The 26,949-nt window shown below is 48.1% G+C and overlaps 1 protein-coding gene across 5 annotated transcripts in view; it reads right to left on the bottom strand.

Annotated features, from left to right (window-relative positions):
* LOC146809277 (beta-1,4-galactosyltransferase 3-like) overlaps positions 1 to 26,949 on the bottom strand; it is a 233,667-nt gene that overhangs the window by 35,291 nt on the left and 171,427 nt on the right. For all 5 annotated transcript variants that reach the window (XM_085616089.1, XM_085616092.1, XM_085616091.1 and 2 more), the window contains exon 6: positions 19,074 to 19,178. In XM_085616089.1, the coding sequence (XP_085472215.1) occupies positions 19,074 to 19,178 (105 nt within the window). The remainder of the gene's footprint in view (positions 1 to 19,073; positions 19,179 to 26,949) is intronic.

Raw genomic sequence — 26,949 nt, 5'->3', positions numbered from 1 at the left:
GGTTTCTTGGTGGTATTGTGGGTGGAGTGGAGGTTAACTCCAGACAGTAACCGTATTTTACAATATCTTTGACCCACCTGTCCGTGGTGATGGAGTTCCACGTGGACAGGAACCTTTGTAGTCTTCCCCCGACAGGTGTTGTGTGGTCGGGAGGAAGGGAGAGGGCGTCACTGCTTGTTCTTGGGGGAGGACCTGGTGTTGCCGTAGCCACGTCCTCTGCCCTTTGTACTGGAGCCACGATATCCACCTCGGGTGTTTTTATCGTAGGTGGTCTGTGTATTGCCTTTGTTATACGTCTGTTGTGACCCCTGTCCTCTACCTGCCCCCTTGTTTCCGGGGCGACGAAAGGAGCCGCTCCGAAAGGACTGAGTTTGGAGGGCGCCCATGGACTTTGCAGTGTCCGTGTCCTTTTTTATCTTTTCGAGGGTGGTGTCAACCTCTGGGCCGAATAAATAGTCGGGGTTGACGGGCCGGTTCAGTATGTTGTTTTGTACCTCAGGCTTGAATCCTGAGATTCGTAGCCAGGCATGTCGTCGCAGCATGACGCTTGTGTTTATGGCCCTGGCAGCCGTGTCTGCAGCATCTAGTGCACATTTGATGGAAGCATTTGTGAGTAGCTGTCCCTCTCTGATAAGAATTTCTGCACCTTCTTTGAACTGGTCAGGGAGATGTTGGAGTAGTTGCTCCAAGGTGTCATAGTGCGCTCTATCGTAGCAAGCGAGGAGCGCTTGAGTGTTGGCTATGCGCCATATGTTGGCAGCCTGGGCGGCAACCCGCTTGCCGGAGGTCTCTAGCACCTTGGACTCTTTGTCCGGGGGAGGAGCGTCACCTGTCGTTTGCGAGTGTGCCCTCTTGCGAGCATTCGCTACGACGATGGAGTCGAGTGGCAATTGTCCTTTGATGTAAGTAGGATCCCCAGGTGCTGATCTGTATTTTTTATCAATCCTGGGGTTTATCACTCGTGCCCTGGTGGGTTCCTTGAAAATGTCCTTAGCTGGCTTGAGGACCCCCTTCAGCATTGGCAGAGTTTTTACATGTCTTTCTGAGGATGCAAAAGTGTCCATTAGAAAGTCATCCTCGATGGTATCTGAGTGAAGCTGTACCCCATGGTTATTTGCAGCACGTTCAATAAGAGCGTTGAACCCCGCAGTATCCTCCGTGGGAGATGTTTTTGCCCCATAGAGTTGTGGGTCCTGTGTATCGAGAGGTGCACTGGGGTCTGCAGGGTCGCCCCAAGTTTGATCAGGGTCCTGCTGGTCATCAGGGTCTGTGTCTACATGGTAGGGTGCTTGGTCATCCATGTAGTCCTCCAATGCATCCGTGTCGGAGCGTGTGGGGGAGAACCGGTGTGGATCCTGGTAGGGGGAATGGAACGGTTCATAAAGGAGAGGTTCTGATTCCACAGGCAGCTTCCTTTTTAGTGGGATCCTGAAAGGGTCCAATGGCGGTTCCGAAGTTATTCTTCGGTCGTGGAGAATCATCCTGCCAGTGTCGGCGTCGATGACACGTGACGGAGACGTCTCGTCCGGTGGAACCGGAGTCTGGGTAACCCGTGTCCTGAGTTGGAACATCTTCGGGATTGTTGACGGAGGCAAGCCGAAGGTAATGTTGGCTGGCCCCGTAGAGGTTGCTGGAGCTCCGATCGGGCCGGAACCCGACGGGTCTTTGAGGGCCGCCGTGGTTTTGGTGCTTTGCGTCGCAGCAGGCCGCACTTGGGGCGTCTTTGAGGCTTTGGCACCGGGCAGGTTCGTAGAGCCGGGCGTGGATTTTTTCGGTGCCGGCGGGTCCTCGAGTCGAGGTGTGGAGATCACCGTCGACGTCCTCGATACGTGAGGCTTCGGCGTCGTCGAGGGAGCGACGCGAGGCGAAGCAGGCGGTATTGCCCTCGGTGTAGTTGGCGTCGGTAGCCGAGTAGGTTTCTCGGTGCCGATGGCTTTTTTCTGTTTGTCGACTCCGATGTCGCCCGATTCCAGTTCGGCACCGAAGTCCCTCTTGGTGCGGTCGGTGCCGACGCGTTGCGCTGGCGTCGAAGGCGTGGAAGGCCTCGATCCGACCAGCGCCAGTTTCGGTTTCGTATGAACCGGAGCAGCTTTCGGTTTCGTGGTAGGGAAACCAGCTGGCTTATGCAGCAATGGCTGCCGCTGAACGTCCGAGGCCGGGCCCGAGGGCGGGGCCGAAGAACTACGGGATGGGTCTCGGGTAAGGCCCGAAGGCGATCCCTCGACCGGAGCCAAAGGCTGTGCTGGTGTTTCTTCGGTTTGAACAGGTAGGCCTTGTTCATCATTGGAGCTACTCTCTTCGGCCCCTAAGGCCTCCTCGTCGTCTCCTACCTCGGTGTCGTCTTCACCTCTGTGGAAGAATGACTCGTCGCCCTCGTCCGATCCGGGGTCGTGTTCGGAAACGGGACTGGGGGGTATGACTTCTAATTCCTCGACGTCGGCCTCGTCGAAGATGTCTGTTGGGGCCGGTGCCGCGTGCCGCGCCTCGAGTCTCGCCGCTCTTCGGTTCCTTAGAGTCTTCTTGGAACGGAACCGGGCACAGGCCATGCATGTCGATTCGTCGTGGTCCGGCGAAAGGCATTTGTTGCACACCGGATGGACGTCGATGTGTGGGTACTTCGCATTGCATACCGGACACCTTTTGAATGGCGTCCTGGATTCCATCGTCGAAGTAGTCGATGGACAGGTAAATGCGAAAGAAGTCGGTGCTGAAAGTTAGTAAACTAACCAGATTCTATCGAAACCCGACCGATAAACAGTACCGACGCGAACTAAAGGCCTTTTGGCCTCGACCAAATATTTTCCTAACTTGAGCTAAGATAGCACATCCGAACCCAATGGCGGAAAAAAACAATCTGAGGATGGAGAGGATGCCCATGCGCACTGTAGTCCAGGGGAGGAGTCACCTATCCAAGGATACTTCGAAGACTCTTCCAGGACAACAACGTGCAAAAATCCGGACCCAACACTAGGCGGCGATCTATGCACAGATATGAATTCAGCAGCCCACATGCCTCAAACATAGCATTCTCCATTCGAAGCATGTGAGCTGTAGATCACATGCTGTGCATAGACTAAAAAGCAGATATCTTCCAAAACGGTGGCTAACCTGTAGCTGTTACAGTGGTTTGAAATAGTGTACGTAAAACTGCTTGGCCCACGCTAGCTTGCTGTCTTGCTAACACATCTATACAATAGTGTTTTGTGAATGTGTGAGGTGTAGACCATGTTGCAGCTTTGCAGATATCATCTATGGGTATGTTTCCTAGAAATGCCATAGAAGCCCCTGGTTTGCGAGTGTAATGCGTTCTAGGGTGAATTGCTAAATTTCTTTTTGCTTTAGCATAGCATATCTGAATGCATTGGACTATCCACCTAGCAATGTCTGACTGATATTGGATTCCCTTTATGCGGTGGAACGAAAGCAACTAATAGTTGTTTTGTGAAAAGGTTTGGTCCTTTCTATATAGTATAGAATTGCTCTTTTCACATTTTAAGTGTGTAAAGCACGTTCTGCAACATAATCTGGTCGAGGAAAGAACACAGGCAACTCAACAGATTGGTTGATGTGGAAGGCAGAAATGACCTTTGGTAAAAATTTAGGATTGGTCCTAAGAATGAATATGCTACTTACCAGTATGCATCTGTTCTTGGCATGTAGGGCTGCTGACATTCATATCTGTGCATAGATCGCCGCCTAGTGTTGGGTCCGGATGATTGCACATTGTTGTCCTGGAAGAGTCTTCGAAGTATCACGAGATAGGTGGCTCCTCCCCTGGACTACAGTACGCATGGGCATCCTCTCCATCCTTAGATTGTTTTTCGCCATTGTGGCAGTGATGGAGTAGATACAGTAAGTGATGACCATGCTATACAGTAATTCTGAGTGCTGCAGCCGCTACAGGCGCTGGGGAGGAGGGTGGGCGATATGAATGTCAGCAGCCCTACATGCCAAGAACAGATGCATACTGGTAAGTAGCATATTCAGTTCGAGGCATGTGGGCTGCTGAATTCATATCTGTGCATAGATTATATAGCAGTCCCTCCATTAGCGGCGGCTGCCCGTGCCAGCTGCAGCAGTCTGAAAAAGAGTTATGAGAACAGCCTGTCCTACAGCTGCCTGCTGTTTTGAGTGTACATCTACACAGTAGTGTTTGGTAAATGTATGTATAGTGGACCATGTGGCTGCTCTATATATTTCCTGTAAAGGGATGTTTCCCAGGAAAGCCATGGAGGCCCCTAACTTACGTGTTGAGTGGGCTCGTGGGGGAATCGTTAATGTGCGTTTAGCTTTTTGATAGCAAATTTGAATACATTTAACGATCCATCTGGCTATCCCTGCTTTGGAAATGGCGTTGCCCTTGTGTTGTGGAGAAAAGGCAACGAAAAGTTGTTTTGTTTTCCTAAAGTCCTTAGTTCTGTCTATATAGTACATGAGGGCCCTCTTTACATCTAGTGTATGGAGCATTCACTCTGCGACATTTTGTGGACTGGGAAAGAAAACAGGCAGTTCAATAGTTTGGTTCATGTGGAACTGCGATATCACTTTGGGCATGAATTTGGGGTTGGTACGTAGTACAACTCTGTTTGCGTGAACCTGTATGAATGGCTCTTGAATGGTTAGTGCCTGGAGTTCACTAACTCTTCTTAACGAAGTGATTGCCACTAAGAAAGCTACTTTCCAGGTGAGGAATTGAATCTCACAGGAATGGAGAGGTTCAAAGGGTGGACCCATTAATCTGGTGAGGACCACATTGAGGTTCCACACCGGTGCCGGTGGGTGTCTTGGGGGAATTACTCGTTTGAGTCCCTCCAAGAAGGCTTTGATGGCAGGCACTCTGAATAAAGAGAGGTGCTGCCTGTTTTGAAGATAGGCTGCTATCGCGGTTAAATGGATACGTATGGAGTTGTATGCCAGATTGCATCGGTATAAGTGTAAGAGGTAACAGATGATGTTTTGAATGGATGCGTCCAGCGGGTTAATGTCATTGTTGTTGCAGCAAATGACAAACCTCTTCCATTTAGCCGCATAGCAAGCTCTGGTAGTGGGTCTTCTGGCCTCCTTGATGATGTCCATACATTCAGGTGGCAGGTTTAGGTAGCCACACTAAGACTTCAGGAGCCAGATTGCCAGGTTCAGCTGTTGCGGATCTGGGTGCAGAATTTCGCCATGGTTCTGCGTTAAAAGTGCGGGTTTGATCCGCAGCCTTTGATGCAGCACCACGGAAAGTTCTAGAAAGGTGGTGTACCATGGTTGGCGTGCCCATGTGGGAGCAACTAGGATGAGTGTCAGTGAGTGTTGTCGCAGTTTGCGTGCCACTAGCGGTATTAATGGCGCTGGGGGAAAAGCGTACGCAAATCTGCCGGACCAGTTCATCCATATCGCATTGCCCTGTGACTGCGGATGTGGGAACCTGGCGGCAAAGCTTTGGCATTTTGCGTTTTCGTTTGTGGCGAATAGGTCTATCTCTGGATGACCCCACTGTTGGAAGTACGGTTGGAGTACTGACGGATGTCGCTCCCACTCGTGCATCTGGTGGCTGTGTCTGCTGAGCAGATCCGCCATCTGGTTGTCCTTGCCGGGGAGGTGTTCCGCCATGAGGAATATGTTCCTCTGAATGGCCCACTTCCACATGCTCTGAGCCAGATGAGACAACTGTGTAGAGTGCGTTCCTCCCTGCTTCTGTATGTAGTACATGGCAGTCATGTTGTCCGTCCGGATCAACACGACTTTGTTGCACAAGTGTACTTTGAATGCCTTCATGGCTAGGAAGATTGCCATCAGTTCCAGAACGTTGATGTGCATCTTCTTTTGCTGTCTCGTCCATAGTCCCTGCACTGTGTAATTGAGTACATGAGCTCCCCAACCCTGGAGAGAGGCGTCCGCTGTCAGTATTATTTGTGGAACAGGCTCTTGGAACGGTCGGCCTTTGCAAAGGTTTTGTGGATTCCACCAATGCAGAGAGTAGTATGCCCGACCGCTCACCAACACTCGGTCTTTTAATTGTCTGTGAGCCTGACTCCATGACGTGCTAAGCACTCCTGAAGCAGGCGTATATGTAGTCTCGCGTGCGGGACTATGAAAATGCAGGAGGCCATCATGCCTATCAACTGCATGAACACTCGCGCAGGAAGGGAGTGTTGAGGTTTGAACTTTGTGATCAGCAGTTGCATGCTGTTGATCCTCACTAAATTTGGCTGAGATGTGGCTGCCAGAGTGTTTATGGTCGCGCCCAGGTACTGTCGTACGTGTGCGGGTTGGCGATGTGATTTTGGGTAATTTAGTGAGAATCCCAGACTGTGAAGAAGGTGAATGGTGAGGGACATGTGGCTGGCACATTGCTGGGCTGACTTTGCCTGAACAAGCCAGTCGTCCAGGTAAGGGAAGACGTGAATGTGTTGTCTCCGTAGATGTGCAGCCACTGTTGCTAGGCACTTGGTAAAGACCCTGGGTGCTGTTGTTACACCGAAGGGGAGAACTTTGAACTGATAGTGATGCCCCTGAATAGTGAACCTGAGATATTTCCTGTGTGATGGGTGTATGGGTATGTGGAAATACGCATCTTTCAAGTCAAATGTGGCTAGGAAGTCTCCCTGACTGAGTAGCGGGAGAACCTGCTGTAGGGTGAGCATATGGAAATGCTCTGAGAGAATGTAGTGGTTGAGGGGTCTCGGGTCTAGTATAGGTCTGAGCGAACCGTCCTTTTTTGGGATTAAGAAGTACAGAGAGTACACCCCTGTCCCCTGTTGGTTGACGGGCACGACGTCTATTGCACCTTTTTGCAGCATACTTAGCACTTCCTGCTGCAATAATACCAAGTGCTCTACGGACATAGGACGGTGCTTTGGCGGTATGGTGGGTGGAGTGGACGTTAATTCGAGACAGTAACCGTGCTGGATAATGTCCCTGACCCACCTGTCTGTGGTGATGGTTTTCCAGACTGACAGGAACTGCTGGAGTCTCCCCCCGACAGGTGTTATGTGGTCGGGGGGCAGGGAGAAGGCGTCACTGTTTGTTTTTGGGGGAGGACCTGGTGTTGCCGTACCCACGTCCTCTGCCTTTGGTGCTGGATCCACGATATCCACCTCTGGTGGTTTTATCATAGTTACTTTGTGTGCCCCCTTTATTGTACTGCTGCTGGGACCCCTGACCTCTAGCTGCTCCTCTATTCCCGGGGCGACGAAAGGAGCCACTACGAAACTGCTGCGACTGCAGAGCCCCCATTGATTTTGCAGTTTCAGTGTCTTTCTTAATTTTTTCGAGGGTAGTGTCAACTTCAGGGCCAAATAAATAGTCTGGGTTGACCGGTTGATTTAAGATATTGTTCTGAATCTCAGGCTTGAAGCCTGAGATTCTCAACCATGCATGCCTCCTCAACATGACGCTTGTGTTGATCGCCCTTGCAGCAGTGTCGGCTGCATCCCGTGCGCATTTGATGGACGCATTGGTAAGGAGTTGTCCCTCTCTGATAAGGAGCTCCGCTGCCTCTTTGTATTCATCTGGCAAATGTTGTAGCAGTGATTCTAGTGTGTCGTAGTGGGACCTATCATAACGGGCCAGGAGTGCCTGTGTGTTGACAATGCCCAAGATGTTTGCCGCTTGCGCTGCTATCCGTTTGCCTGATGTCTCCAGCACTTTGGACTCCTTGTCTGGGGGAGGAGCATCACCCGTTGTTTGTGAGTGGGCTCGTTTGCGAGCATTAGCAACAACCATGGAGTCTAAAGGTAACTGACCCCTAATGTACATCGGGTCTCCGGGTGCAGGCTTGTATTTCTTTTCGATTCTGGGGTTTAGCACCCGTGCCCTGGTTGTTTCTTTAAAAATGTCTTTTGCAGGTTTTAGAACTCCTTTTAACATTGGCAGAGTTTTTACAGTTTTTTCAGAGAAGGCAAAAGTGTCCACTAAGAAGTCTTCTTCTACAGTGTGAGAATGGAGTTCCACTCCATGATTGGCAGCAGCCCGTTCTATGAGGGCATTAAAGGCAGCAGTGTCCTCTGTGGGAGATGTCTTTATATTGTAAAGCTGCGTGTCAGGAGTATCTGGTGCGTTACCCTGGTCGGTGGGGTCATCCCATGCCTGATCTGGGTCTTGCAAGTGATCATCAGGATCGATATCCCCAGGGTAGGTGGTATCATGCCCTACATAGTCCTCTCCTGCGTCTGCCTCTGAATGCGTAGGAGAAAAGGACGGTGGATCCTGATGGAAGGGTTGAAAGTGTTCATGAAGCACTGGTTCTGATCCTGCCGCCAATTTGTGTTTCAGAGGAATTTTGTATGAGTCCAAGCCCCTCTCTGGCGCGATTTTCCGCTTGCGGAGCACCAACCTACCAGTGTCGGCGTCGATAAAGTGTGCCTGTGAAGGTTCGATATCGGTTTGTCCAGTGGATGGGGACTGTGTTTGGCGGACACGTGTCCGAATCGCGAACATTTTCGGCGCCGTGGGTGGCGGCAATCCAAATGTGATGTTCGCCGGCGCAGAGTGTGATTTTGCGGCCTTGTGCGTTTCGGGGCCCGACGTAGAGTGGAGGGTTGCCCGGTCCCTGATGCGTTGCAACGATGCTGAGACCTGTTGCACGGTGAACGCAGATGGCGCCTTGGAGCCGATCGGCACCTTGGAGGTAGGCGTCGATGCGGCATCCGACTTTTTTGCAGTCTTTGGGTCGTCGATCCGAGGGGAGGTATCGACGCTCGTCGGAGTCGAGGACTTGGCAGGCGCTGCCGTCTTCGACGTCGACGGGTCGGCCACCTTGACTTTGGTGGTTTGGGCCGTAATCTTCGGTGCCAGAGGCCGATGCGCCGTGTGGGGACCGAGGGCCTTCTTCTTCGGCTCGGCGCCCGGACCTGTTGCGGTGAGCTCGGCACCGAAATCTCTTTTGGCGCGGTCGGAGCCGATGACCTTTGCCGGCGTCGAAGGAGTGGAGGGCTTCGAGCCGATCGCAACCAGTTTCACTTTCGGTTTCGATGGAACCGGTGCGGTGGACGGTTTCGCTGAAGGGAATCCAGTAGTCTTTGATAATAATGGCTCCTGTGAAATGTTCGAGGCCAGGCCTTGAGGCGGGGCCGAAGAACCGTGTGATCGATCTTGGGTAAGGCCCGCAGGCGATCCCCCGACCTGAGCCGTATGACGACTTAGTTTTTCGGCCTCCGTATCGACGGGTTGGCCTAGCTCTTTGCTGGAGCTATCTCCCTCGGCCCCAAGGGCCTCATCGTAGTCTCCTACCTCTTCGACGACGTCTTCTCCCTGAAAGATCACCTCATCGTCGTCTTCCGATCGGGAGTCGTGTTCAGAAGCGGGGCTGGAGTCTACGTCTTCTACGCTCTCAGTGTCTTCGTCCTCGGTGCTAAAGATGTTGGCCGGGGCAGACGCCGATTGCTGCGCCTCCAATCTCGCTGCCCGTCGATTCCGGAGAGTCTTCTTCGAGCGGAACCGGGCGCAGGCCATACATTACGACTCATCGTGATCCGGTGAGAGACATTTGTTGCATACCGGGTGGACGTCGATGTATGGGTATTTCACGTGGCATAAAGGACATCTCTTGAAGGGAGTCCTCGATTCCATCATCGATCGAAGTTCGATGTTCGGACCAAGTGGATCCGAAAAGCTTGAAGAAGGTGCTAAAGCACTAAAGAAACTGGTCGATACCGAACGGGAACAGTACCGACGAGAACTAAAGGCCTTTTGGCCTTAAACTAAATTTTCCTAACTTGAGCTAAGTTAAGCACATCCGAACCCAATGGCGGAAAAAAACAATCTAAGGATGGAGAGGAAGCCCATGCGCACTGTAGTCCAGGGGAGGAGCCACCTATCTCGTGATACTTCGAAGACTCTTCCAGGACAACAATGTGCAATCATCCGGACCCAACACTAGGCGGCGATCTATGCAACGATATGAATTCAGCAGCCCACATGCCTCGAACCTACTTTGTTGTGATGTATTTGTAAGAATGGTTCTTCTATGGTTAGTGCCTGGATCTCACCCACTCTCCTCAGTGATGTGATAGCTATCAGGAAAGCTACTTTTCAAGTAAGAAATTGTATTTCACATTTATGCAATGGCTCAAAGGGTGGACCCATTAACCTTGTGAGGACAATATTAAGATTCCACAGTGGAGCAGGTGGAAGTCTTGGAGGAATGATTCTTTTAAGCCCCTTCATGAATGCTTTGATGACAGGCACTCTAAAAAGAGACAGATGTCTGTTTTGTAGGTAAGCAGCTATTGCAGCAAGACGCAAGTGTATGGAAGAGTACGCCAAACTGGAACGCTTTAAGTGTAGCAAATAGCAGATGATATTTTGAACTGAAGAGTCCAGTGAATCTATGCGATTTGTATTGTAATATATCACAAAACGCTTCCACTTAGCTGCATAGGATGCTTTTGTATTAGGACATCTAGCCTCCTTGATAATGCACATGCAGTCTGGCGGAACATTGAGGTAACCAAACTAAGATTTCAGGTGCCAGATCGCAAGGTTGAGAGGACTGGGATCTGGTGTCTTATACCTCCATGGCTCGGAGTGAGCATAGTGGGAGTGAGGTGTAGCTTTTGGCGAGGAACTACTGATAGCTCCAACAGGGTTGTGGACCAAGGTTGTCGGGCCCATGTGGGAGCAACTAGGATTAATGTGAGGGACGCATGTCTGAGCTTCCGAACCACTCATGGAATGAGTGGGAGAGGCGAAAAAGCGTATGCAAATATCCCTGACCAATTCATCCATAGTGCATTGCCCTTGGACATTCGGTGTGGAAGTCTGGATGTGAAGTTTGGGCATTTTGCATTTAGGTTTGTGGTGAACAAATCTATGTCTGGAAATACCCAGATTTTGAACAATGGGAGAGAGGAGAGCTTAAGGGTGGAGTTCCCATTCGTGGATCTGTTGTCTTTGACGACTGAGTAGATCTGCAATCTGATTCTTTACTCCTGGGAGGTGCTCTGCAAGGAGAAACATTGTGTGATGTATGGCCCATGTGCAGATGGTCTGTGCTAGTTGTGACAGCTGGAAAGTGTGTTTGTCCCCCTGTTTTTGTATGTAGTAGATTGCTGTCATGTTGTCTGTACGGATCAGGACAGCTTTGCCTACTAGATGAACTTGTAACGCTTTGAGCGCTAGAAAAATGCTAGCAGTTCTAGATGATTTATGTGAAACTGCTTTTGTTGTAAGCTCCACATGCCTTGAATTGTGTGTGTTTGGAGATGAGCTCATGAACCAGTGAGTGATGTGTCTTGTTAGCACTACCCGTGGAACCGGGTTGATGAAGGGCCACCCTTTTAAGGTTTTGTGTATTCCACCACTGCAGAGAGCGATGGGTGCGGCCATCCACCAACACTAGATCTGATAACAGACCTTGAGCCTGGTTCCACTGGCAGGCTAAGCACTCCTAAAGGGGACGCATGCGAAGTCTTGCGTGAGGGACTATTAGTATGCAAGACGCCATCATCCCCAGTAAATGCATGTACACTCGAGCTGGCAAGGAGTGTTGAGATTGGAATTGGCAGAGTAGCACGATGTGGATTCTGTCCGGATTGGGATAGGCCAAAGCCCTTTGAGTGTCTATTGTGGCTCCCAGATACACTTGTGTGTTGGATGGCTGCAGATGGGATTTGGACACATTCACTGTGAATACAAGATCGTGGAGCAACTGCACGGTTTTGAGAGTGTGACGGATGCAGCTTTCTTGCGAGTTGGCTTTTATGAGCTAATCGTCCAGATATGGGAAGACGTGAATTTGTTGCCTTCGAAGATGAGCTGCGACTACTGCTAAACACTTGGTGAAAACTCTGGGTGCAGTAGTTACTCCGGATGGGAGAACCTTGAACTGATAATGTTGTCCTGCTACAAGGAACCTTGGGTATTTACGATGAGCAGGATGTATTGGAATGTGGAAAGAGGCGTCCTTTAAGTCCAGAGTGGACAGGAAGTCGCCTTATTGAAGGAGCGGAAGTACTTGTAGAGTGACCATGTGAAAGTGGTCTCATTGAATGTATAGATGTGGTTCTCTGAGGTCCAGTATAGGCCTAAGAGACCAGTGCTTCTTAGGAATTAAGTAGTATAGGAAGTATACTCTGGCCCCTTGATATTTTAGTGGGACTGGCTCTATTGCTCCTTTTTTCAACAGAGATTAGACCTCTTTTTTGTAGAAGGGTGAGATGTTCCTGTGACATTGCATGTGATCTTTGAAGAATGTTTGGGGGAGCGTCTATAAGTTCCAGGCAGTAACCATATTGGATAATTTGTAGAACCCATTTGTCTGAGGTGATGGTGTTCCAGACAGGGAGAAATTGAGAGAGAGCGAGAGAGACATCCCCCGACAGGAGTGGAATTATCGGAGGGTAGTGGAAGGAAGTCATTGTTCGTTATTAGCTGGGGAAGTATGTATGGAGTTGCCGCTTCCCTTACCATTGTTACCTCTAAAACCTCCTCTAAAATATCCTCTTAATGAGGGTGATTGGTTGTTGCCCTTGTAAGAGGAAGAGGGATTTTCTGTGGTAATAGTCTTGGAACCACCCCTGTAAAAGGAGCGGCGAAAGCAACCTCTACTAGCAGGTAATTGTAAAGCCCTCATGGACTTTGCGACCTCAGTGCCCTTTTTCATTTTCTCTAGTGAGGTGTCAATTGCTGGATCAAATGGGTGTTACTAGTCAAAAGGTTGATTAAGAATGTAGGCCTGTACCTCAAGTTTAAAACCGGATATTCTTAACCATGCGTGTCTGCGTAGCAACATGCTTGTGTTTACTGCCCTTGCTGCTATGTCTGCTGCATCTAATGCCCATTTGATGAAGGCATTGGTAATGTGTTTTCCTTCTTGTATGAGATTATTAGCCTTAGATTTATGCTCATCAGGCAGATATTGGATACGTTTTTCCAGCACATCGTAATAAGCTCTATCATATCTGGCTAGCAAAGCCTGAGCATTCGCAATGAGCCAGCGATTAGCTGCCTGAGAAGCTACCCTTTTACTAGAGGCATCAATTACCTTGGACTCTATCAGGAGGAGGGGACTCACATGTTTGTGAATTTGCATTTTTACAAGCATTAGAGACCACCAAAGAGTCGAAGGGCAGCTGACCCTTGATCTAAACAGGGTTAGTAGGTGCTGGCTTATATTTTTTCCTCAACCATGGGCGTGATTATTCTTGCTTTGACAGGGTCTTTGAAAACCTTATCTGCATGCTTATGCCTTCCCTTAAGCATTGATAAAGTGTGTATTGTTTTTTAAGTGGAGCTTAAAGTCTCCAATAAAAAGTCCCCCTTTAAAGTCTCTATGTAATTCCACCGCATGATAGTGAGCAGCCCTATGAAGAAGCTCAATATAACCTATATTGTCATCAGGAGGTGATGGTCTAGATGGATACAAATCAGGGTCAGTGTCTGTATGCGGATCAGTATTCTAATCCTCCCATGGATCAACATCTTGTGGCCTGTTATCCCAATCCCCATCCCTCTCATCCTGTGGGTCAGGTGATAGTGGTGGTGGTGAATTAGTGGGGGTAATGAGTAGGTGAGGATTAGTAGGTGAAGGAAGAGAAATATAAGGTGGTGATGGGTTTGTACCCATATTCCTTTTCTTTAGAGGTATATGATGCTCATCCTGATGTGACAATTTCCTTTTTTCCAGGTAATTTGGCATGAAAATGTCCAGTATCTAGGTTGATAAACAGTTCTTTTTGTTTCAGATCCAGAGGTGGACAGTCAGGCCGAGACTTTTTTGGGGTCTTTTTCTATTTAGTTGTAGTTTTCGGCGTCTAAAGTTTTGGCTCTGAACTCTTCAGCATCGAAGATTTAGGCTTGGACAAAGATGGAGGATGGACATGTTTGGTTTTTGGCCCCGAGGATTTCAGTTCGGTGCCGCTGAGGGGCCGACTCTATTCTGAGCCGGAAGGCTTTTCTTTCTGTTTTGGTGCTGAGCCTGAGGGCGGGGTGCTCGAAACGTTTTCTCGGCAGGCAGAGGAAGGACCGGAGCCTTTTTAGATTTTGGTTGATGGGGCAAAGGGGGGGGTTCTGTGAGCACGGTACGTTGTCCCGGTGTAACTTGCTCCTCTTTTTTCATGTCTGAGTCTGCTTCGGACACAGCGATATTTTCTTCTTCCTCGGCTCCTTGAGCATGTTCTTGGTCTGAATTTTCTCCGAAGATGTCCGGAACAGAGCCACCTTGCTGTTGACGTCGAGTCAGACGGTCACGGAGCGTCTTCTTCGATCGGCACGCAGCACAGTCTTTCTCATCGTGTTTCGGGGACAAACCGGGATTGCACACTTCGTGCAGGTCGGTGAGCGGAAACTTGGCACGACGCCCGGGACAGAGCTTGAATGGAGTTCGTTCCATCGACTTCTAGCGAGCCCGGAGCAGGTAGGTCCAAGAGACCTCCGCGAGTTTTCTGATCAAAGATTCTTGCTCGAAACGATACGTGGAGGATGGGAAACCTGATTGAGAAACAATACAGTCAAGAGTAGTGGATTGCTCTTCGAAGGGAACCCAAGAAAATGTGCCGACCCAGAGCACAGCAATTCACATCCGAACCCGATGGCGGAAAAAAACAATCTAACAATGGAGTCAATGCCCATGCGCACGATCACCGTAAGGAGGAGTCACCTACTTCGTGACTGGGAAAGACTTCTTCGAACAAAAACAAAGTGCAAACATCCGGACTCAACACTAGATGGCAGGCTATGCACAGCATGTGATCTACAGCTCACATGCCTCGAACATAAGCATCCTGTAGGTCCAATGCTAAGATCAAGGGCAGACAAGACCAGGGCTAGGAGGGGGGATCTTGAACTTTTTCTTCCAAGTGAATGATTTGAGAGGACGAAGGTCTAAGACAGGACTGATGCCCTCATCTTTCTCAGGCACCACAATGCAGCTGGAGTAGCAGCCAGTGCCTACTTCTGAAGCCGGCAGCCTCTCTATGGCTTCTTTGGCCAAAGGTGCCTGCATTTCTTATCGCAAGCTGCATAGATGAGCCTCCATCAGCAGGTCTGAGGGTGGTGAAAGCTTTGGAGGGGTGATAAGAAAAGGAAGAGCATAACCCTGCTAAACAATGTGCAGGACCCACTTTTCCAAAATGATTGCCTGCCCCCTGACAGAAAATATCAAACCTTGCCTCCGGCAGGGTAGCTACGTGCATCTAAAAGTGTACTAAAAAGGTTTTGCACCTGGGGGAGTTGGAAGGTTGGTGATTGGGACTCCTGTGGATTCTGCAACCTTGGCCACAAAAGAGCTGCAGAGTCTGCTGGGCCTGCTTCCTAAGCTGTTGGGGGTATGGAAACCATAGCCACTGAGAGGACCAAACAGCTAGTGTGAGGCGGTCCTGCCCAAGGAGCGCTTTACCGATACGATCTTTGATGTGCTTGGTAAGAAAAAGTTTTAGGACTGATGCTGCTGGGTTTTCGACTTGGAGTACACAGAGGTCTGCTAGTCAAACTTCAGTGCCTGTGTCCTTACCCTTAAACTGGTATGTGAAATTGGCGCATACCCAATTGGCTATGCCAACTTGCCTGTAAGCCTCTAGTAGATGGTACCCAGGGCATGTAAGATAGAAGGTCACCTCAGAGCAGTAGTTGCACCACCCTGGGTGTGACACGAGTAAAACGAGAATCTCAGCTCGCCACTGCAGGCTGAAATAACAACCACTGACAAGACTGTGCCATTTATAGTAATGGCAAAGCCAGACTTCCTCCCAGTATATGTGCAAGTCACCCCTTTGGCTGGTCTATTAAGTTCAATAGCAGGGTGTAGCATATCTCACAGGTAGAACATGAAATTTTGCAAGATTTGATAGCAAAAATGTGCAACTTTAGTATTTGCCGCCCAAGCTGACCCCTCAAGCTGTGCCAACTCTGGAACGGTGCAAAGTTGGCCATCCAAGGTATCAAACCACACGTTACTTGATTCCCAGGTCAAAATTTAAGTAACAAACTGCAGTGTACAACTTCAGCAAAGTTGCCACTTTGTTGCCTTTAGTTCCCTGTGCCCATACCAATTCTCCTCTCCTGGAGATGTGCTGACGACTCCCAGGAAAGGATACAATAGGGGTATGCTTTGGAAAAAGGGGTCAGCCCCCTCCTGCAGGAAGCCACACTGGCCCAAAAGGCGAGCTACAAAGAAGACGTTGCCTTTGAAGGGCAAATGGGAAACACTTGGGAAAGGGGCTGCTTCACTGTTCAGTCAGACAGGCTGGCACTAGGGACAGGAGAGGGGGGGAAAACACTTGCAAAACCGGTTTTCCAGGTGCGTGTAGCCCCACGCTGGGTTGGGCTAGAGAGCTCCACACACTGTGAGAGGAGTCCTGCATATTGGATGTGGACATAAGGGTGGATCCTGGGATGCCTAGATTCCTAACTTCCTCAGGAAGTGGTTATCAGGTGGGAGGGAACCTGGTAGCCCATGGGCTACCAACCCCATTGTGTCCTGTGGGCATTTCATGAGCATAAGTAGGGCACCCTGAACTCAGATCTCAACTGGACTGGAAGGTGCCCTGATGCTCCGTGGAACCTGCAAAAAGAGGCTGCACCATTGTGGATTGAAGCTGGTTGCTAGCAAAGGAGCAGGACTATGCACGCTGTGTCCTACTCAAGGAGTCCAGCCAGAACCAAGAGGCTCCAAGGGCCAGGAGACAGGCCTCTTGTTCGAAGCACAGTGACACAACAACTGAATAAGCTTGCTGGGGCAAGTTAGTAGCCTTAAGTCTTCAACCCGCCTCCAACCACTGCTGCGCAGCACCAGGGAACCGACACACAGAGTTACACCAGAGTTTGCGGAGTCTGGGAGTGCTGTCGAAGTGCAGCTGGGACGACCAGAGGACGAGTTATCGAACACGGAAGGAATGGCCTGTGACCGCGATACTGGTTGACTGGTAGTTCAGTGGTGACTGGACTCCTGTCAGCAACGAGAGGACTTGTGAGATGTTTACCCTGTGGCCAGGACCACCTCACCCCCTTCGTGGACCAAGGACTAGTTGCAGTAAGACCCCTGTTGAATGCATGGCATCCACAGCATCCTTGGAGCCTCTTCAGGATCCTTCATCCCTTGAATCAGGATGACTTCTTTAGGGAAACGCTGCAATAGACTGCTTCACCTGATGATGTAACTGTTTATGAGGACCTTGCTGGTCCCCCGGAATGCCTCCCTACTGGACTTAGTCATCTAAAGTGTCTAAGTGAACGCATAAGAGATAGAAAAAGTTTGGGTTAAGTGTCAAATTGACCTAATTTGCTAATGTTTGTATGCGATTGAGTGAATTATACCTTGTAAATTCCTCACTCCCGAACCCTCAGATGGATCTTTTTCATTGTAGGGTCTAAAAATATATTAAAACGCAGGCTTATTTTATAAATTGGTATTGAGTTTCTTTGGAGTCCTTTTGATTTCCTCTTTAGTTGTTTTTGTGTTTAAATGCTTTACACTTGTTCCTTTGTGTAAGTTGTGCAACTCAGACCCCCACTACCCAGGGTTGACAAACACACCTCAGAGTCCTACAGGGGTTGGGAAGTGTATTACATGGCGAGGTCACAAAACCACACCATGGTGGTCATATTGAATGGCTTGTGTATGGGTGGTAAGTAGATCTTCAGTCATTACAGCTAAGGCCTGAGCGATGGAGACCAAAAGGGCACAGGTATACTCTGAAGGCATCTGCGTTAACTTAGCATAACGTCCAACTGGTGGAAAAGAGCATGCACTTTCCAAATGTTTTAATGCTGTTAGATTCTCTAACTGGTGGAGTGGTAAGGAAGGCATTGGAGTTTATTCAGCTTGTGAATGCCTTGTGGATGCCTGTACCACCAGGCTTACTGAAGTTGGATGCTGTACTAAGAAAGCTCTATCGGCCTGTTAACCAGGGCCCTGAACAAGGCTTTGTCTAAGCCCCATGAATAGGGTCTGTGAGGGTTTTATTAAATGGCAGAAAGGATTCGGTACTAGTTTGCCCTGGCAGAGGCACCTCAGTTAGGATGTTAGTTTTCATCTCCATGGTGGGCAACTGGAGGGCCAAAACCTCTTCGACCTTTCACATTACCACTGCAAATGAGGCACTTTCGTTTGCGACAGGGCTAGGTGAAGAAACCAGCACAGTGGCTGGTGAAGTGTCCAGACCACTGCTCCAAAGTGGAGGTACTTACTTGCGGTTACTTGGAGCCAAAGGGATGCCAGTGGGAGTCGGTAGTATGCCAAAGAACAGCAACATTGCATCTCAGAATTCTTTGTTTTGCTGAAAGCATCGCCGATAGCCATAGAAATGAGGGTGGCCTGGAGAGAAGGGTCGGAATTAGCTCGAAAGGTGTGAAGTGTTGGGAGAAAGACTGGGATGCACTTTCAGGCAGTCTGGCCTTCTCAGCAGTTCAAGAGCGGCGAGAAGGGGCAGAGTCTGGCTTGGACTACTGCTTTTCCTTTGACTTGCGCAAAGACTTCGACCACAAGGATGATCTGCTGTGGGAACAGGAATGGGACCATTCCTTCAAATTCGACCAGTCACGACATGGGGCGTTGCAATTTTTGGCAACAGAGCTTTGCTTCCCGGTTGGCCTTCGGATACATCAAGGGCAGTCACTGCAGGCCTTTGAGGCATGTTCTGAACTCAAGCCCCTAAGGCAAACGTCATGGGAATCTGTCACAGACATTTGTTTGCAACAGCCCCTCCAAGGCTTAAACCCTGTAGTTTGGGAACTGGCATTTCCTTTGCACACTGGTTTTCTAAGATACATCTGTTAGGGAATAATCTTGTGAAGAGACTAGCTGTAGTTCTGGATCCGTGAGGAAAGAAAGGAACAGACTTCCTTGTCCATGAATGGCACTTATGCAAGTCTCCGCTCAAATTCTGGAGCAGAACAATGGAGGTCCAGAGAAGCACGCAAGATTTTTAAGATCTAGTCTGATGCCTGTGGAATATTGAAAAGGTAAGGAATCCGCACTTAGAAGTATTTATCAGAATGAAGACATTTTGACTGCTATCAGAATTTAACTGTATTCCAAGATTCATGCAAAGGTCCATTAAACATCTAAATAATAGTTACAGTGCAACCAAGATATTAAAAAAACAAAAAACAAAAGACTATCAATAGAAAAGACTGAGTGCAGATACCTCTTAGGATTTTGCTCATTGCCTTTGTCATGTCCATGTTTAATCATTTTGTAGCGGCCATGGAGAACTGATGGTCGAGAAATCAACATACCTCCAAGTGCAACCCTAAAGAGCAAGAAAAAGCACAGTTTATGAACTTACTAAATATTTGACTGTCAATAAGCTATTAAACAATTGTAAACCTCCATTATAAAGACTCCAGGAGAGACTTCAAGTTTTCCCACATGGCTCAATGATTAAGGTGCTCCATACTTCACTTAACATGCACCTTTTGCATCCTTTACTTTTGAAAAACAAGTCTACAAGGCTTTGGAAAGAATGGGTTCTAACAAATCTGGAAAAGTAAAACCAGGGTCTTTTGAGAGAGGACTGGAACATTGTGACCTACATGTTATATATTCCAGCTGGAGGAGATTAACTGGGCATGCAGAAAAAATATGTTAAAGATGATTCTGTAATGCATTAAAAAATATTAAATATAAGATTCAGACGCAGAACAAACAGTTTTTAAGGCACTCTTTTGGAACTTAAAGGGCAAAACACTGGCAGAGTAGTAGACTGGCTAATGTGGGAGTCACAACCATCGGCAGAAAGGCAGCCCTAGTCCTCAGTATCAATTTGTCTGGAAAAAGGAGGTATAAAGCAGCATGCAGACATAATCACAATGTGTACGACTATTTTCAATGTCAAGAGTTGTTAGGAAACAGCTGAGCATCTGCTCAAAAGCCAAGTGTATGAGAATGTTAAGACAAAGTTAAGGTTTCATGGAGGTACAGCAAATGATTTGAAGGGTATACACGTATTAAACTTTAATAAAACGCAACACAACCAGCAATTTAAACAAAGAGTTGGTCAAGTAAACACAAAAAGGTTGAAAAGGGCTGATAAGGAAAATTGTACTTACCCTATAAGTATCTGTTTGCATTGTGTAGTGTTGTAGATTTACATGCTCTGCTTAATCCGGTCATCTAGTGTTGGGCTCAGATATTTGATTGCAGGTTATTTTTCTTCGAAGAAAGGCTTTGGAGTTATGAGATGGAGTGAACTTCACTAGTAGTTGGCAATGCAATGTTAAATAATAAAGACGAAATCTCCAAGTAGAGCCACACGCTTCTGCGGAGGAGGGTGGGAGCATGTGAATCTACATCACTACAAGCATTGAACAGATGCTTACCGGGTAACATTATCTATTCGTAGAATGTATTGTTGAAGATACATAGCTCTTCATAGTTTATAATCTATGAAGCAGCCCTCCCCTACAAGCTGTGGCTAGGGTGTGAATGATGCCAATGTCAAACAGTCCTTAGGACAGGAGGGCCTGCAACTCACTGATGAATCTGATAGATGTTACAGCTAAGAGTAAAGCTACGTTTGAGGAGAGGAACTACAAAGAGCAAGATTGCAGAGGCTCAAAGAGGGTGTTTGGTTGATGGGAGGTTTCAAATGAGTCTAGTAAGGAAACTCAGTCATAGGAAGATCACGCATGACTGGCATTGGTACCCTTTTAAATTACATCGAGCGAAACTCACTAGCACCACACGTTGCTGAAGATGTGACGAGGAGGTGGGATACTATGCATATTCCGTGGTCTTCTCCCGCCATAGCGGTCTTTTGGGATGGAGTACAACACTCCCTTGACTAGGTTTGAGTTGTCCATTTGCAGCCATCCATAACTGACAGGATGGACGCACTGCCCTTCAACAGCAAGATGATTGGCATTATCACTGGCAACAGCGAATATCTATATTTGAAGACAGTGGAAACTAAAACCTTACCATAGCCGATTGGTCAGAGGAAATAAGCAGATTAACTTCTTTTGATAACGTGATCTACAAACTCAACTAACAATTGGCAGACTTCACAGCCATATGGAACCCCTTTCTTTCTTATCGGAGACGTATTAAAGAACAGCATTAAGGGCTAGACGATGATGCATCATTAAACAAAGACTGTTCCCTATGAACTCTTTGACTTCGTATTGTATTTGACTGGATTCTCTTTCTTTGCTAGAGGTCAGCCTTTAGAAGTGGAAAGAAAAGTTTCAAAGACTGAACTGAATGGGAAGGAGGGAGGGAACAAAAATAAAATCTATCCTTTATCTTTTCTCTATAGGAAGTTAGGTATAGTCTTGCAAAACTGTTATTAATTTTAATTTGCTTCATTACTGAATGGGGAATTTACGTTTCAGTTTCTCCTTACTAAGATTATGATCTTTGCTGTATGAATATATTTGCGATTGTCCTATTGCTGGGATCTGATAAATTTTGTAAAAACCTAATAAAAATATTCAAACCGAGATTACACACAGGGCAGAGGGGACTCTGGGAGGGATGATCCTTTGAAGACAGTCCCCATTTTATAAGTAAAACGGCTAAAGCTGCGAAATGAAGACAAATAGAAGTGTATGCAAGGCCGGATTTCTGCAGATGAAGAAAGTAACAGATAATGTCCTTGACAGTAGGTTTAAAGGGGTCCAGGTTTTTGGAGATGCAATAGTGGACAAATCCATTTTGCTGTGCAGCATATTTGTTTGGTAGGCCTGTTGGACTCTTAAGAAGTATGTGCACTCCTGCAGAACGCACTGGTATTCAAACTATGACCTCAGGGATCATTAGATTGAGCAGTTTGGTGTTTGATTGAACCTTGGTTCCACATGAGAACATTGTGCTTGTTTAGAAGCTTCTCTGGTCTGCTTATTGTTGCACCTGTAGGCAACACTTGAGTACCCACTTACACCATGGTGATGGAAAAGTGGTCTCTGATATGATGGGTGGATCTGTGGAGGCGGCCTTTAAGCCTCCTCTAGGCTGCTGCCTCTGAAAAGAGCCTCTGGCAACCATACAACCATAGTTTGAAGGGTATCCATTAACTTAGCAATGCTGGTGCCCTTTATTTTTTCAAGCGGTTCAACCACCTGCGGCCCAAATAAAAGTTTTCCATAAAAAGGCATGTCAAGGAGATACCGTTGGACCTCTGGTTTGAAGCCTGAAATACGGAGCCAAACATACCTAATGAGGAAACTAGTGTTCACCTAAACTGTCCTGTTTGTGTTTTCCTTTCACTGTTTTCCACACCCTTTGAAATCAGTCTTTATCGGTGTTTAGTCAAGTGTCTACCAAACTAGAAAAACAAGCATTGGCATAGCCAATAGGTCTCGCCTTTGGGACCTTATAAGTGTTTAGCCATGCATCACTTGACTTGATGTTGTTGCACCAAGGATATTGTACTGGATAACTAAACACTTATAAGGTCCCAAAGGGGAAACCTATTGGCTATGCCAATGCTTTTTTTTTTTTTTTTTTTAAAGGACAAGCAGTGCTATCAGGCTCCAGCTGCCACTTAGTCCACCACATCCCACGTAGACACTGCAGCCATCTTTGAATGGTTTTAAAGCCAATTCAAAAGCGGTCGACAGTGTATGTGAATCCCTATCTCAACTGTGAGACTGTTTTCCTGCTTACCAATTCTATTAAATACAAATTAAGTAAAAAGAACATCCCTCTGAGCTGCACGGCTCATCCTACCAACGTTTCACACGCAGATTTGAAATACTGATGGTTTGGGCTTCCCGTAATTCAACTGGTGGAGAGAGGTGTTGAGAAAGGTAGAGGGGTAGAGAGAGAGGGGTAGAGAGAGAGGGGTAGAGAGAGAGGGGTAGAGAGAGAGGGGTAGAGAGAGAGGGGTAGAAAGAGAGGTAGAGAGAGAGGTAGAGAGAGAGTTAGAAAGAAAGGTACAGAGGGAGAGGGGTAGAAAGAGGGGTAGAAAGAGGGGAAGAGAGAGGCAGAGAGAGAGAGAGAGAGAGGCAGAGAGAGAGAGAGAGAGAGGCAGAGAGAGAGAGGCAGAGAGAGAGAGGCAGAGAGAGAGAGAGGCAGAGAGAGAGAGAGGCAGAGAGAGAGAGGCAGAGAGAGAGAGAGGCAGATAGAGAGAGAGGCAGAGAGAGCGAGGGGTAGAGAGAGAGGCAGAGAGAGCGAGGGGTAGAGAGAGAGGCAGAGAGAGAGAGGGGTAGAGAGAGAGAGACAGAGAGAGAGACAGAGAGAGAGACAGAGAGAGAGGCAGAGAGAGAGGCAGAGAGAGAGGCAGAGAGAGAGGCAGAGAGAGAGGCAGAGAGAGAGGCAGAGAGAGAGACAGAGAGAGAGACAGAGAGAGAGACAGAGAGAGAGACAGAGAGAGAGACAGAGAGAGAGACAGAGAGAGAGGGACAGAGACAGAGAGAGAGACAGACAGAGAGAGACGGAGACAGAGAGAGACAGAGAGAGAGAGACAGAGAGAGAGAGACAGAGAGAGAGAGAGACAGAGAGAGAGAGACAGAGAGAGAGAGACAGAGAGAGAGAGACAGAGAGAGAGAGACAGAGAGAGAGAGACAGAGAGAGAGAGACAGAGAGAGAGAGACAGAGAGAGAGAGAGAGAGACAGAGAGAGAGAGACAGAGAGAGAGAGACAGAGAGAGACAGAGAGAGACAGAGAGAGACAGAGAGAGACAGAGAGAGAGACAGAGAGAGAGACAGAGAGAGAGACAGAGAGAGAGACAGAGAGAGAGACAGAGAGAGAGACAGAGAGAGAGACAGAGAGAGAGACAGAGAGAGAGACAGAGAGAGAGACAGAGAGAGAGACAGAGAGAGAGAGAGAGAGAGAGAGAGAGAGACAGAGAGAGAGAGAGAGAGAGAGAGAGAGGCAGAGAGAGAGAGAGGGAGAGGGAGAGGGAGAGGGAGAGAGGTAGAGAAAGACGACCAGTGGAAGGGGACGATGCATCGCGCCTTAAGGCAAGTGTTTTATTTTTATTTTTTTGCATCCTCCCTTTGCCCCCAGCCCACCGCCCTCAGTACATGGCAACCGTCTCTGCCGAAGACTCACCAGGATTGGTCTCTACTATCTTGATTGGTGGTGAATCACTTCTGGACTATGTATTCCATCACGTTCCCAAAAACATAGTGTACCATTTCTACACTCCTGAGTAGGCCAAGATTTAAGAAAGTGGCTCTGTATATACTGTTCCCAAATAGGTACAGTGTGCACAGAGTCCACAGTACCCAGAGGTTTGGCAGAGGCTAAAGTTAGATATAACCTTACTCTTTAAAGTGGCAGCTTGGTCGAGCAGTAAGGCAGTATCAGAGGACAGTGTAAAGCATTTGCTGTACACAGTCAGCAAATGGTCTCACACACTCGAACTGAACTCTAGGCCAATGGTTTTTGTATAAAAATATATAGTTGTTTTTTTTTTAGAACCAACAATGGGTATCAAAAAATATACTTTCTCAGGATGAGATACTTTATATAAATACTTTTCAATAGGCAATAGACTTTGAATATAACAGTTACAGTGGTTGCAATAGGCAACAAAATTTCAAACCCAATAAAACATTGAGCTCAATGGGAATTTCTAGTTAAATGCAATTAGTTACTTCAAGGAGTACTTTTCTAACCACAGGACTGGATCCTGGATTCAGTCCTGGGACATTTCCTGTAAACAATTGAGTAAAAGCGTTTTGGTTACAGTTGTGATTTGTAAGCAATATTTTTGTATTTTAAAAGTTGAAACTTTTTCACATAGAATCACCAATGTTATCCTATGGGAGGAAATTCCCTTAGCAGGTAAGTGGGGTTATTGTTACTTTTTCTAACTCAGTGTTGGATCCTGGAATCCAGCACTGGGGCAGCTCCTGTAAACAGTTGAAAGAATGAGTTTGTCATACAGGCGATTTTTAACGCATATTTGAAAGTTTGCAAAATCGACACTTCGAAACTTTTTCAGCAAAACCAATGTTATCCTATGGAAAGAAATTCAAATTACAGGTAAAGTAGGTTCTCGTTACTTTTGTAATCTAGTGCTGGGCTCCTAGGTTCAGCACTGGGACATTATCTAAAACAGGTAAGCAATTACGTTTTCACAGTTGGTGCGATTTTTAAAGAATATTTGTAGTTTGCAAAAATCGACACAGAAGAAATTTCGCAGAAAAATAGTCAATGGTTTCCTATTGAAGAAATCTGGGTTAGCGGTAAGTATGGTTGTAATTACTTTTCAGGGTTAGTGCTGGGCACCAAGATCCAGCACTGGGATCTCTCCTGATAGCAGGTGAGTATTTTCGTTTTCGTTACTCGGTTGATTTTTTTCCGTTACTCGGTTGATTTTAGGTGAAGTTTAGAAACACCACACTTTTGAATTTTCAAGTGAAACCAGTCAATGTTACCCTATGGAAGAAAAGTGAGTTATCGTCTTTTGGGTAAGTACTCGACTGGCAGAGTTAAGGTTCTGGGCACAGACTCAGGGGTCTCCCAGAGTCCGGTAAGTACAGTTGTTACACCCTCAGCGGCACAGGGGCAGCCGGGTGCAGAGTGAGTTAGGCCCAATGTTATCCAATGGGAGGCAGGGGGCCCTTGGTTGGTTGCTACTGGCTAGCAGGCCACGCGGCTGTGGGAGCTGGGCTCCTGGTCACTTGCTCAGGGCAAATGGGGAAGTAGGATAGAGTAGAGGTTGCACTGCCAGGGGCACTCGGGCGGCTGGGTGCAGGGTGCTTTTGAGCCCTCGGGCGCTCAATGGATTGCAATGGAGAAGCTCAAGAATGAACAAAGGCTGCAAGCTCGGGGACGAAGATTCTTCAGGTGCGACTACCACTTCGAGAGGTAAGTTGGGTAGTTGGAGGATAGGTAGGCACCCAGTTGCCTAGTCCTGATTGAGAAGGGCTTCCCATCTTCAAGATGGCGAGAGCCCGGAGATGTGCTTCACCTCGCCTCCCCCCCTTTCCTTCCTTGAGGTTTCCAGTCAGTCTTCCGGCCAGAGCGGGGGTCAGAACCGGGATGGGGCCAGTTTCTGAGTACAGCAAGTAGTCTGGAGAAGCTCACAAAGGCGGCATGCCTTTGAAGCTTCCCCTGCCCATGGGGAGGAGACCTAGCACCTCGCCCAGGATGTGCATTGTTGCAGGTCCAGGAGAGCGGATGGCTCTCTACCCAGGGGTCCAGCAACATGTCAGCTGTGTGGCAGCCTAGGCAGCCCCTCAGACAAGATGTGAATTGTAGATGAGGCTCAGGGGGCATCTCTAAGATGCCCTCTGTCGTGCATTGTACATTAAATCCCACACTGGCATCAGTGGAGCCATCATGGTGCTGTGGAGTTTGTGTTGACGATCTCCCAGCACCATATACTCTTAAATGGCAGCACTGCACGTAACAGTGCCCAGGAATGGACCTGGGTACTGTAGGGGCACAGGGCTCATTCACCTGTACCCACACCACTGGCATAGGGCACCCAGCTAGAGGGGTGGCTGATGTATGTCAGGGCAGTGTGTGTTGTGGGCATGGCACACAGGGATGTGTGAGTGTGTGTGTGTGTGTGTGGTGTGTGTGTGTGCCGTGTGTCTGTGCGTGTCGTGTGTCTGTGCGTGTCGTGTGTGTGTGGCCTCTAAGGGTGGCACAATAATAACTGCAGCCCTTAGGGGCCTTCCCTGGTCACAAGGCCCTGGGTGCCTGGTGTACCATTTACCAGGGGCTAACATGTGGCCTGAGATGCCAATTGGGTTTAGGTTTCAGCACAGTTTTAGGGAAGGAACATAGGCCCTGGATACCGGATTGGCAGGCGCCCAGGGCACACTAAGTCAAAATACATTCAGCAATTCAGCAAAAAGTGGGGGCATACCATGCAGGAAAGGTGGCACTTTCTCACACAAGAAAAATAAAGTAAGGTAACAAAGCAATCTCTGAACAGGGGACAGAGATATCGGGGTGCCCAGCACCTCCACAAAGAAAGAGAACACAAACATGGGTCTCCGTGGGAGTTCTTTCTTATAGGCCTGCTCAGGGAAGTGTCTTTTAAAGGGAAACGTTTTGTTTGAAAGGACCACAGGTGTAGAAAGAGCGTGTGGGGAAGCGGGGAAAACTTGTCTCAC

This window comes from Triturus cristatus, chromosome 7, assembly GCF_964204655.1.
Source record: "Triturus cristatus chromosome 7, aTriCri1.1, whole genome shotgun sequence".
Lineage (NCBI taxonomy): Eukaryota > Metazoa > Chordata > Amphibia > Caudata > Salamandridae > Triturus > Triturus cristatus.
The sequence above is the reverse complement of the archived record's forward strand: the minus strand, read 5'-3'. Positions and strand labels throughout refer to the sequence as shown.